This window comes from Synchiropus splendidus, chromosome 13, assembly GCF_027744825.2.
Source record: "Synchiropus splendidus isolate RoL2022-P1 chromosome 13, RoL_Sspl_1.0, whole genome shotgun sequence".
Lineage (NCBI taxonomy): Eukaryota > Metazoa > Chordata > Actinopteri > Syngnathiformes > Callionymidae > Synchiropus > Synchiropus splendidus.
Genome location: NC_071346.1, coordinates 14,547,036 through 14,560,555, shown reverse-complemented (window position 1 = coordinate 14,560,555; position 13,520 = coordinate 14,547,036). Strand labels below are relative to the sequence as shown.

The following is a 13,520-nucleotide window of genomic DNA, read 5'->3' as shown; positions in this document are numbered from 1 at the left end:
ACTGGTGGAGGGTTTGCTGCAGGTCACAGCGGCCGTGAGCGGCAAAAATAGTCCAAATATATAGTAAAGAGGAATATTTGACATTTCCAACTCATTATTTGCCTGAACGCCTGAACGCTCGCTCGGAATTGTAAGCATCTGGCGGTGGGCTTGCAGACGCCGGCGATATTTAGATTTGTATGTAACCATGAAGCTGTGGCAGTTTCACCTGCAGAGATGTTTCTGCAGAAGTCTGATCACCTGTGTTAGAGCACACACTCATTTCCGCTTGCTCCAGTGCAGTTTAGCGTGAGCCAGTTTCCCTCTGACAGCATCGTGATTTGCCAATTTTTCTTCACAAGCTGCGTTGGGTTTGGTGTGGGTTTGGCTTGAGTTGTGTTGTCATTTGTCCTACAGTGTCATTGAAGGAATACGTCAGGTCCAACTGCCAAATGATGTTATGAGGGGTCAGTTTTAGTGAGTTTTTAATTTTGCATCATTAACTTGAGAACACTGAGTGGGAGAGCTTAAAAAAATGAGATCGAGAGAGAGACAGAGGAAGAGAAAAAGAAGGGGAATGGAGTGACCAGTTGGACCTAGCTGCTTTTCTATTGGTCCAATAGAGACAGACGCTAAACCACCCTGGATTTAAATGCATTTCATTTAATTTACAAAACACTTCGAGACTTACTTTTAATGGTTTTACCTGTTGGGTACTTTCTGACGTCCACCTGCTTCAAATAACCTAGCAATGTAGCTATAGCTTGAATAAATGCATATTATTAGCCACTAAGTTCCGTGTTTAGAGGCAAAATGCAGCATCAATAAAAATAGTGTGAATGGACTGAATTCACAGCAGATTACTTTTGAGTTTTTTAATTCCCTTCAAAGCAATATTGTTCTGTTCATCTGTGTTTTTAGTTGAATAACAGGTTGTTTTTTAATCTTAAGTCAGACATAGTTCAACTGCCAGCAGGGCTTCATGATAAGCTATTTTTTTTAAATGTTGTGTCACTCAACTGTACTGACAAATATTTGTCACCAGGACAAACTATTTTTGTGTTTCATTTTCATTTCTAGTCTGTTTTGAACTTGCTACATCATTGTGTTTCTTTATTTGTATCTGGTCTGCTTAATTTTTTTTTTTATTCTGTATTATAATCTATATAGACAAAGCTCCATAGTGAACATCTAAGGTATTTCCTAGTAATGGGGCAATGAGGCTTCATGAAACAGTGTGAAACATGGTGCTTTTGATTTAAAAACTATGTGTTTCGTCATTGACAGGGTTGTTCAAATCCGAAGACTTCAAAGCAAAAAGTGCCGCCAAGTGGGCTCTGAAAATGATGACACTGTTTCATGAAGCTTCATAAGTCCATCACTAATATTTACACAAAAAAGTCATTTAGGAATTGAATGAACCAGCCACCATTTTTTTTGTTTTGTTTTGTACTGTGTTATTTTATTCTAAGTCATGACTACCAGATACAACCCCCAAAAGTTCTCAAAGAGCACAAACTGATGTGCTCACTCTTGAAAATGAAGCAATTTTAGCAGTGATCATATGCTGAAACCTGAACAAACACACCAGCACTGCCAAACAGGTGTGTTGAAGTACCTTTGTAAATCACCACATGTTGACTGAAACTGGTCGATACTGATCTGAACAGTGTCAAAAAATACTCCATGTTGGTCGGTTGATATTTTTAAATGCTGTTAGTGAGAAACTGCTGTTGGTTGCAGTGAGACTCAAGTTCGATTTTTTAAATTGTTATTTTTCGTGTGAAGAAATCCCCCGAATCGTTCTCCAAAATGGTGACCTTTACCTTGTGTGCCAATAAGGTTTGAGTGTATAAACAGTGCATTCACTTGCTTCTTTTCTCATGAAAACGTTTCATAATTCTGAGATATTGATTCTATTATGCAGTTGTTGTTTTTTTTTTACTCGAAATGCAACTGGAACATTACCACCCACTGTACTTTTTCTCCAGGTATCCTGCGTACAGCTGTTCCAGACATGGACCGCGAGACTCAAGACCAGTTCCTGGTGGTGCTCCAGGCCAAAGACATGGGGGGTCACTTGGGGGGATTATCTGGGACCACAACCGTCACCGTCAAACTGACGGACGTCAACGACAACCCCCCTCGCTTCACTCAGAGTAAGTTCCCGCTCCGTGGGGCCGAAGTTTGATCCGACTACGGCAAACTTCACAGTCAGCATTTGTTGCCCTGATAAATTGGTCTGAATTTAATTTGCGCAATACAGAATTGAGTCAGTGATATTGAAGGGATAAACTTTTTATAAGTCTGGTCATTTCTTGATATAAATATATATTCAACGCTCGCATTACGTTTTTGTAGCATAAAGAAGGAAGTTGTTATTCCGCCAGCAGGCACATAAGTTCTCGGCCCGTTTTGACCTGGAGGACCTGTCAGGATATTTACCACCGGAGTCAGCTTCCTGCAGGGCTACCAACCGCTTCATCAAATATTCAGCTCTGGATTTCTCTCACCTGCGTGTGCTATTTATTTTCAGGTTGGTTCAACCGCAGTTTTGTCCATCGCAGCTACTTTGATTCCTTACAGAAATATTTTGACCTCATGGTCAATGTAGTCTCAGGTGGAATTTGCAATAGATTTAAAAAGCTAACCGCCACCTAACCAAAGAGGGTCGGAAAGTGGGCACCGCAGAGTGCGAAAATTCTACCCCCAGGGGAATCAGAAATCCATATGTGGTTTTATAGAAAGCCTTTAGGAGATTGCGTGGAAGGTGAATACAGTTGCCATAATTTATTATATTTATATAAGTGTTTGGTGTACCGTGGTGAAGATTGTGCTGAGCCAAAGGGCCAAGCTCTCCTCTGACCAGTCAACCTATGTTGCAGCTCTCAACTCTGGTCTGGTCACAGACTTTAGAAACTCGCTTTATCCTCAGGGTGGTTGGTTTCTCCCTGCGAGATCAGAGGAGGGACACTGCGGTTTCTGTCTCGACACAAAGCTCTTTCGCGTCAGAAGTCGAGATGTGAACACAAGCAAGAGTTTTGGCCGCGGACTTGATCCTGGGTGCCTGTACTTTGTCTTGGGAAACTCTCAGCGGGTGGTGAGCTTCTCGCCTCATGTGACTCATCACTAGATGCCGGAAACTACGTGTACAGCGCGACTCCACACAAACATGATAAATGCCGGGCAGTAAAGGGTCTGATCGCTGTCTGGGCGGACAACATCGCTCATAAACAACTTCTCAAAGTCCCAGAACACTGAGGTGTGCAGCTGGGAGCTGCAGGAAAATTGTGCTCGGGAACGGGAACAGGAGCGCAGCGGTGCGGTCCGGGATTCGTGATGGGTGCAGATGATTCATAACTGACATGTTTTCACCTTTATTAGGCTGATAAACACCTGAATTTATTGACAGACAGATTTGCGTAAATGAATAATGCTGCGCTGTACAGCAATTGTTCTCACTACCGTGATGTGGTTGCAACGAAGAGGAAGACACTGATTTTTCCCAAGTTACTGAAGTTCAGCAGACTATTCATTGATCATTTCCGACGTCTGGATCTGTGCTTAAATGATTAAAATATTCTCAGTCGTCAGTAATCTCTCTGAGAGCGTCGTGAATCAGTCAAGACACTGCGTATTACGCAACTTGTAAAATAAACATGACAACACTCTTCCATGTTTAGTTTTGACTGTGAAACGCCACATTCTCTTCCAGCCGCGGCGGAGCTCCGTCTTCTGTTCATATCTGAGGTGCGGACGACTCGAAGAACTAAGAAGTGACAGAGAAATAACGTGGTAAACAGGTTGTCGCGCGGCTCATGACGACTTCCTTGACACGTGCTTCGTTGTGAGTCACAAACCAGCAATTTTGTGCAGAGCGCCGCCAGCTGAGGAGGAAAAAAGGGACATTGCCTGAGGCGCAGAGGTGCGAGGATGCACAGCAGGGGGCGAATCGGACTCAGGGCACCTGAGACAGAACCCGCAGTGTGAAAAGCCCCAATATTTCTTGGTTCCTCAAGTGCTGGAGGAGGTTTCTGGGAAGTGGAGAGTCTGGGCCTCTATGGTCTGGCTGCTGCCCCTGCGACCCATCCTGAGATAAGCCATAGAAGATGGGTGGATATTTGGAATAAAAAAATGACCTCTCTATGTGTGACATTGCTGATCAATTAAGACAGCTATGGCAGCTAAATAATTCCTTTTTTTTCATAATGTCTTTGGGATGCATGATTCAGCAGGTAGTGTCACCCCTTTTTTGTTGGAAGTGGTGCTCACTTTCCACTTGGTCGCGCATTTCTGTGTCCTTGGCTGGTGTTGAGGCTCAATTTAGGCGTCTGATGAGGAAGCAGCAGCAGCAGCAGCAGCAGCAGCAGGATGAAAACCGACATCACTGGGGGAAGATAATTGGACAGCTTTAGACTCTAACAGACATTTTTGTGGCAAAGTCTGCCATTTAGATCCCAAATATATATCTGCCCAGTCATCTGACATCTTCTGGTGTCTGTGTCCAAACTTCAGCTGAATGGATGAGAAATTTGCCAATACGTGGAATTATTAATATATATTTAATTATATATATATATATATATATATATATATATATATATATATATATATATATATATATATATATATATATATATATATATATATATATATATATATATATATATATATATATAGCCCTCACTGGTGGGTGAAAAGTACCCACCAGTGAGGGCTCTTTTCCTAACATGTCACAAGGGCAGGCGCTTGAGCACCACTTGGGGTCTACCTGTGCATGTGCCTTCTGCAGGTAAAAGTACGCATATGTACGATACATAAATATGCTGTCAGTTAAAATATATATATATATATATATATATATATATATATATATATATATATATATATATATATATATATATATATATATATTTTAACTGACAGCATATTTATGTATCGTACATATGCGTACTTTTACCTGCAGAAGGCACATGCACAGGTAGACCCCAAGTGGTGCTCAAGCGCCTGCCCTTGTGACATGTTAGGAAAAGAGCCCTCACTGGTGGGTACTTTTCATTGAAGAATGAAAATGACTGTCGTCTCTGTGTTCTTGTGAGAACAGTTTAACGCTCGCGAGCCGCACCCCCTCCTCCTCTTCCACCTCTACTGGGCGGCTGCATATCTTCAGACTCGGACAGACTCGTAATAAATGGTGTTTCAGACTCTCTGCTGAATTTACCACGGCATCAGTGGCAGTGAAAACAGTGCGTCCCTATTCCTGTCCTCCCAAAGACAGTCACCTCCTTTGTAGATGGTTGTATGTTAAAGAGCACATTCGAAGCTTTATTTTTATTGGTGGAATTAGTACTTACATTTTTGCAAGAAGGAGAACTACAGTTACGGCAGGTGGACGTTTTTGACCTCTGGTGCAACACTGCAAAGATGGTATGACGGCCATGTTTTTTCTGAAATGTAACTTTGCCTCACTAGTGAAGATCTTTGCCGTGTTCATGCAGTTTCAGGGTCTCAACAACATTTTTTTATGTACTGAAAAACTAATAAAGACATCAATGCGTTTTTTTGGGGGGGTAACACAACTCACAAGCTACTTGTGCACGTGATACCAACAGTGCAAGCTCATCTCTGTTTGACATCATTATACTGTATATTTCCATCCCAATTAAGCTCCCCACAGCAACAGCCCTGCAACAATTCAGTTCACTCGATGTTGACTTCTCTTGCTTTTTGCATGTCTTCCGGGACCATAATAATTACTTACCTTTCCAAGCTACTTCAAAGAGTCATGGATGAGTCCCCCATAAGCAAGGGTCCGGTCTGCTAGTCATCCTGCGAAGCTTCATTTCTTTAATGGCCCGCATTTTCATCATATTCTCCTCCATACCATCCCTTCCACCATCCCTCATCCAAACAAGCCCGTTTTCTTCCATTAGCTTGCGCTCGGGCGCATAAATGGTCGCTGTTGTTGAGGTCTCCTGAAGTTCAAGTTAGTCATGCACAAAACTTTTCTTCCGTTTTTTTTTTTTTTGCAGGATTAGTTGCTGAATGACAACATTCATTTTTCATATCTTCCAGCTTAGTTCCTGTCTCCACAGCGCCGATGATATTTTGAAGAATGCACCTGAAATGTGGGAAATCATGACAAGTTAACCTAGGTGTTTCCTCAGAGCGCTCACTGAAGACGGAATGTGGGCTTTTGTTTACTTGTAGAAAATATATTCTGCGCGGTTATGTAGTTACCTGGGGATGTGAAGGGGCCTGGGTGGGCATAGATGACAGGGAAATGACTGCAGTACTTCTGCAAAAGTAAAGAATGAGGTCAGAAAAGACTTGTTTTTGTTGTAATTTTATTTTCATTGAATAATCCATGAAGCATTCTTAGCAATATAAGAAGCACGGAAGAGACTTGCATTGGGAGAGCTTGCCGTAACATTGATGTTTGGTTTTGTTTCGTGCAAGTCATCCACCACACATGGAAACTAAATTAACCTTCCCACTAGTGAGGGGCTGATGAGGCTTCATGAAGCAGTGTTTCACGAAACAGTGATGTGTGTTGTCATTGAAACGGTCATTCTCATCCAAAGAATTGAGAGCAGAGCGGGCCGTCTAGTGGGCTCTGGAAATGATGACACTGTTTCATGAAGCTTCATAAGCCCATCACTACTTTGCAACAAAATATCTCATATAGGTTGCTCTGGATCGCACTAGACATCATCCTTTCCTCATTGGCTTGTGCTGCCCTGTTTGACTAAAGTGTTAAATACAAACAGTTTCTATCTTCAAAATAGATTTTAGCTTTGATGCATCATTTCCTCCACACACCACACACAAAGTTCCATGTCGACTGTCCACGTGGCATTTGCAACTCTGCAAAATACCGTAACAATCCACCTGCACTCAGAGGAAGGCTTTAACTTAAAGACATGAGTGGACACTCTGTATAACCATTCGACCCGCGGCAAATTCACAAACCAAATGTATTATTAAAAAGATTCTTTGTCTTAAAGGAATTCAACAAAAAGACACATCCGCTCCAGAACGACACACGCAAAATCAATGTCCACATGCAAAGTAAATCGTATAAACCCTTTCATGCAAAAAAAAAACCCCAAAACAATGTTCTTATTTTTAGCGTGCTTCAGTATACGGTTCTTTTTTAGCAAATCTGGCCTCAGTGTTCTATTTACTCTGCAGCTTTAAGGCTCAAAAGCAGTTAATCAATCTGTGTCAAAGCAGATTAGCGAGTCACAGTATAATGCCCTTTGGCTGATGGTAACTTTTTTTGAGTTGTTCAGCAAAAAAAAAAAAAAAAAAAAAAGAAGAAAATCCTGGATTTATTGAACATCCCCACTATGAAGGATGAAGTCATTCATGGAGGTCCAGCTATTTTTGCGCCTGGACTGTGTGTCATTTTGAGCGTTTTGTGGACATCACTCTGCCCGCTTAAGCTTGAAAATATATGAAATATGAGGGCAAAATCCTTTAACTGCACCAAGTTGTGGCTTTGCTGCGTGCTCTCATATGATGAGTTTACGGTAAGCTGTTGTTTGATTCATTAAACAAATTCTAATTTTTGCAAGTGGCCCTAAAGGTGGTAATGCATATGCAATACAGTAAATACGCTATTATAATGCCATTAAAGCAGAGTTTAAAAAGCAATATTCGAAAACAGAAGAGAGGATATTTTGAAAGTAATTACTTGCAGATAAAAGGAAGCTGCTTTCTTGGGAAACAATGATCTTTTACACTGGATGACATGAGCGCACTCTGCGGCGTATTGGGGTGAAACTTGGCTGAAACTGAGATAACTGTCCCCAGCTGACACTGCTGTTATGCTGTGTTCTTAATGTGCATGAGGAGCTGTGATGGGCCTCTCTCCGCTGTTAAAAGGGCATAAAGTCTCCTGCTCGGATGATAACCTGATGAGGCCTAACCTGAGTTGGCTCCCTTTTTTTTCCTAACCTAGTGTGAAGCATCCTGAACAGAGACATTCACAGGCACTTCCAACCATACTGCAGCTGTTTCCACCATAAAAATGTATTGTTCATTTATGTATTTCATTTTTGTTTAGCCATAATCATTTTTCTCGAGAATTGTTCTCTAGCCTACACATGAATCCGGTGTTCACCAGTCCTAGTCAATAGTCGCAATGTTGTATGTCGCTGCTGTGACAAGTCCCTGAATGCTGATGTGTGCTACATGTCAATGACTCTGGTGGATGTGACCTGTATGCGGCCTGGTAGTGTTTGACATGCATGTGCACACAGACGTTTCTGACATCATTTGTGGAGCCGAATAGCACAAACGCAATGTTTTCCTGGCTCATCTAGCACGTGTATCTGAGAAGAGACCTTCCCGACTCCCGATATTTGTCAAACAAAAGCAGGTATTAGAGCAATACTGCTGAAGCATCAACCGTTGACATTATGTATGTCTAGTTGATGTTTAGTCACCTTCCCTTATACAGATAACTGAAGCGTACTAATCCAAACTATTCACTAGTGATGGGCTGATGGAGCTTCATGAAACAACATCTTCACTTTCAGAGCACAGCTGGGTTTAAAAATTATACGTGGTGTCACTGAAATGGTTGTTGAAATAAAGTCAAGAGAGCCATCTTGTGGGCTCTGAAGATGATGACACTGTTTCATGACACTTCATCAGACCATTACTACTATTCTTAAGTCAACTATTGGTCATTGTTAGGTCTTGTTGTAAGCAATGGTCTGGAATTTCTCATACCTTCAATGACATTGTGGGTTATAATGGATAATAACCATTACATTATAGTTTGTGTGTTTAGTTTTGATTTATTTTTTATTTTTATTTAATTTAATATCTTTTTTTAATGGACATTATCATGACTTTTTCATTGAGTGTGAAGATTATTATTTGTTTATAACCCATAAGTTGTCCATAAGGAAATGACACATTCTTACTCCATCGTCATCAAAATAGTAACTATTTTCAAGATAACTTTTGCGCCTGGAGTGACGCCAAAATCAGCCTTTGTATATTGATGCATTAAGCCTTGATCTGGAGCGCGTAACACCTTCTCTGGCAGATCCTGCCACTATAGGCAGTGTGTCACGTAAAAGAAAGATGGAGGTAGGTGAAGCCTGGGGGTGGCGCTTCTTTTGTGTCGTCAATTGTGTCACTTTGTATATATAGCACCTCAAATGGTCATGATGCCTGATGACAGTCCTCATTGGTCCCATCTCAGCAGCCCATCTTGTCCCAATCTCCACCAAGAGGTGTGGAGGCAGAGCTGTGCGGAGGTTTTTCAAAACCCCAAAATTTGTTGTTTTCCACTGGCCATATGGAGCACGACAATTCTATTTTTGTAGAGAGACTCGTTCAGACAGGAAAGGTTGTGAAAGGCGTTGTGAGTGCAGGACATTTTCACAATAAAACACTGTGTGGTGACGTTATTCACATATTATTATGAAAGAGCAGTTTACACATCACGTCATAACTGGCGAACCTGACTCCGAAGCAGTCAACGGAGTGCTTATGTCGCGGCAACATGGAGGACAAGTCAGTAATTTTGGAGGTTCTACGTGTATGACATCATTGACTCTGATAAATCTGAAGGAAATTCTGAGTCACATGGCGCTATCAAGATGTTGTGTTACCAGGTCCGTGTTCTATTACCCCAAACCTCTCCATTCTTCACATTACCATCACTTCACCCACATTTACAAAGCACCACGATATTAACAGATAGCAACAGCTAGTGACTCATGTCAGCAGAAGTGGTTGATAAAGCCTCAGAGAGACTTTTTTGGTCCAGCAGACAAATATCTCTAATGCCAAAATTGAACTAATGATGGCCTGTGGTGGGACATTTTCTACTTGAGTTGGAGCCTCTTCAAAGCTTGTGTTTGGGGGCTGTTTTGAAACAGATCTGAGCTCACATCAGACCTGGGTGAGTGAGCAAGGCCAAGTCGCCCGAGACTTGCCGAAATAGCTGGCCATCCACTAGTCACACTGCAGGCCACTAGTCGCCCCGAAGTGAAGCTCTCTTTTTATCACACTGAGCAGAAAATAGATGCATCATTTTGAATAGATTATATTCAAATTAGATTAGATTATTTTAAAGTGTGAAATATTATTGATTTAAAAGTAAGGTGTAAATAAATATTTTGTAAAAGAGGTGTTTTCTTACATAGAAATTACAGATGAAAAACGTACTTTTGAATGTCTTCCTTCAAAGCTCAAGAAGAGTTTTGCTCTCGGTTGCACCAAGGCGCCAGTGTCTTATCAACAAGTTTCTTGCAGTCCTTGCGGTCCGCCGGGTGCCTTGTCTGGACATGTGCACCTCTAGTTTCATCCCTTGTCTGTTTCTGTTTGCTCGATGTTGCGCTCCCCAGTCTGTCACTTGAGCCTGAGCGAAGCCCATCAGAGCCAGACATGCCACCGCTCTACTCAATTACACACTGAGGTTTTGATAAAGACAAGCTGAAACCCATCTAGCGCATCTCTCAAGGTCACCATCTCTTTTTTCTTAGTGCCATTTACCGGAGGGAGAAAATTACACCGAAGCATATACTGTAGACCAGTGGCTCACAGAGGATGAAAAAAAAAATAAAATAAAATAAAGCTACTCTTGTGCTCTCATTTCTCCACAATATGAAATATATGGGTTACTAAGTGAGTAAGCTGTGTGTACACTTTTGAATGCCGTCTAGAGATTTCCATCGCCTGGAGGGCTGGGAAAATAGGCTGCTCTACAGATTGCAGTTGCTATTGGAGGTGGTGGGAAGTTATTTTGAGATGCTTCATTGGCGGACACAATGCTCTTTATGCTTTCCTTTGGGTCTCATTATCAAATGCTGCACGACATGCACCAAATGGATTTGGACAGGATAAAGGAATTAGCACTCCAGTGTCCCATGCTGACTTGTCCAAAGGCGCTTTCATATTGCCATCTTTCCTCAATAGTCTCTTTGAAGTATCTTGTTGAGGTATTTTAAGGTGGCGAAAAGCGTGGTTGGGGTTTGTGGTTGGGTCACATGGGCAGCAAGAAATTCACAAAATGACAAAAAAAAAGGCAACAATACTGTTTTAAATGTTGATTTTATGTTGTATGTCAGTTTCAGTGTTTAAGAAGTTTGACAGAGAAATGTCTCTAAAATTCATTATATAAAAAAAATGACTTCGGACTAGCTGCCAATGAGAACAGAAAATGTTGAATACATTGAATACAATGCATATATCAGTATAATTTAGCTCGACAAGTTATACAAAAAATAATAATAATAATTTGCAGAAAAGGTGGGACCTGAAAGAAAAAAAGGAAAAACTAAAACTAAAACTAAAAATCCATAAGAGAGAACAAAATCTTATTGCCTCCCAAGGCTTGTGCGATTAGTAATATTCATGAGGAACTAGCCAGTGTTGGTGCCATTGTTGTCGTCTGTAATGAAAAAAGAAATCATCAACAAAAGAGACAAAAGAGATTAGAGCTAATATCTGAATATGTGAGCTAATATCTCCAACCAAATGGTGACAACAATTGCTGTTAAAACAGTGAGACCACTCACTGAAGCAAGTATTATATATATATTTTTTACTTGCTTCATTTATTAATTTATTTTAGTAGTAGTAGTAGTAGTAGAAGTATTTATCTAACATTTATTTATTTTGGACATATTTTTTGTTTATGGAAACCGGAGGCCTCAGACCGAAATTTCCTTGCCATAATACAGTGATATGTTTTTGTGCAATGACAATAAAGAAAGTCTAAGTTCTAAATTCTTAGTGAGACCACTCACTGAAGCAAGTCGGAAGAGCCAGGGGGCAGACGTGGCGATGGCAGTCGCTTAAAGAAAAAGTCATTTCTTACAGCTATCGTCCGTCTCTAACAACCGTTTGGAGGACGAAGACGTAAAAGGAAGATGTTAGCAAATAAGCAGTAAGCTGTCTCGAGTAAAGACCTGGAGACTAGGTCAGAAACAAGAATCCACGGAATAGTTTGATGATAAAATGGGTTTTGAAGGGAAAGAACATGATATATTTCCTGACCAGATGAGACACGAAAAAAAATGAAGATTTGCCGTCGACCCAAAACTGGATAGTCGATAATAAATCCAGAATTTATGCCACCAAAATTATTTTGATCCTCCCCAACAGTTGCTCTAGTCTCAGCAGTGAACTTGAACGTATCTCACTAACAAGATCGCAAGATGTAAAGACGATGCTAAAGGCTTCTTTAAGATTCCATCCCATTCAACGTATCTAGGTGCCAGATTACGCTTTTAACTAAAGCTGGAGAAGCGTAGCAACACGCGAGACTAATTGCTGTCGCGTAAACAACAGCGTTGGATCCCATCTGAGGACGGCGTGACAGCGCTCGTGGATGACTTGTTCCTCTTTGGGTACTCCATGGGGAAATTAATGACGGCACTTGCGCTTTGTTGTTGCGCCACGATTTCATCGTTGGGTTGATTTTAAATCTTCCAGCCGTGTTGCCGCGCGGCCATTTGTTCACACATGTTCTTACATGTTCTTTGTTGCTGAATAAATTATAGCGACAGTACATGTGCTGCGTTATAGAATTCTCTCTGGGAATTGTTTAAATAAACGCCCCTGGAATCAGATGGAGCCGTAAAATTAGATCAGTTATTGTATAATAAGCTGAGACTATGAAGTACAAAAATAGGTTATTCAGGGCATCAGTGGAATTATCTCTTTCTTTATCATAAAACAGTTATTTTTCTTTCATTTACAGCTGAGAAAATACGCTGCCAAAGCTGGCATATTATTTTTTGGGTCACACACCAAAATTTCCCACTCACTTACTCATGTCACTTTGTATTTTTTTTTTTTGCCTATTTTCTTGGCTACTTTGTTCCCTAAAAGCGAAAATGATGTGACATGTGTGAGGCAAAGTAGAAAATAAATTGATCACAAACTCATTTTGGATTCACATACAGAGATGGTCAAACAAAGTTAAGTTAACACAAGTGAATTTTATATAGCCAGCCCACACAAAAGTTTTCAACTAAACTCACTCTTCTCTTATCTGAGCCTACGCAGCTGAACGCCTATATTTGCCTGCTCCAGCGTCCACCTACAGAGGATATGGGTCATCTGCTCAACCCTCCCTGCATAGTGTCATTAAAGCCTGCTGTGAAATTTTGGATATTTCATAAGCAAACATGCATTTTTACTTATTTATTCAAACAAGAAATCACTTTAAAAGCATCTGCCTCACAAAGTGAATCACAAAGATCCTCAAAAGTAGACGTCATTCTGAGATCTAAGTAAATTCAGGACCAAATGGAAAGGAAGCAGTTGAGATTTGTCAGTGTGAGCATAGTTATGAAGCCATTCCCCTCCTTCTCTGGAGTACAGGCCGACCAAAAGTACTCCAAAATTACTCCAGAAGGACGCATCCAAGAGGTCACTGAAGGCCCTACGACAACGTCCCTAGAACTGCAGGCCTCACTTACCTCAGTAAAGTTAGTGTTATTGAGTCCACCATGAGAAAGACAGTGGGCAAAAATTCTCTTCAAGATGAAAACCACTGCTGAGCA

The 13,520-nt window shown here is 41.0% G+C and overlaps 1 protein-coding gene across 1 annotated transcript in view; it reads left to right on the top strand.

Moving 5' to 3' along the window:
* LOC128769343 (uncharacterized) overlaps positions 1–13,520 on the top strand; it is a 269,837-nt gene that overhangs the window by 178,771 nt on the left and 77,546 nt on the right. The window contains exon 7 of the mRNA XM_053882992.1: positions 1,971–2,138. Coding sequence (XP_053738967.1) covers positions 1,971–2,138 — 168 coding nt within the window. The remainder of the gene's footprint in view (positions 1–1,970; positions 2,139–13,520) is intronic.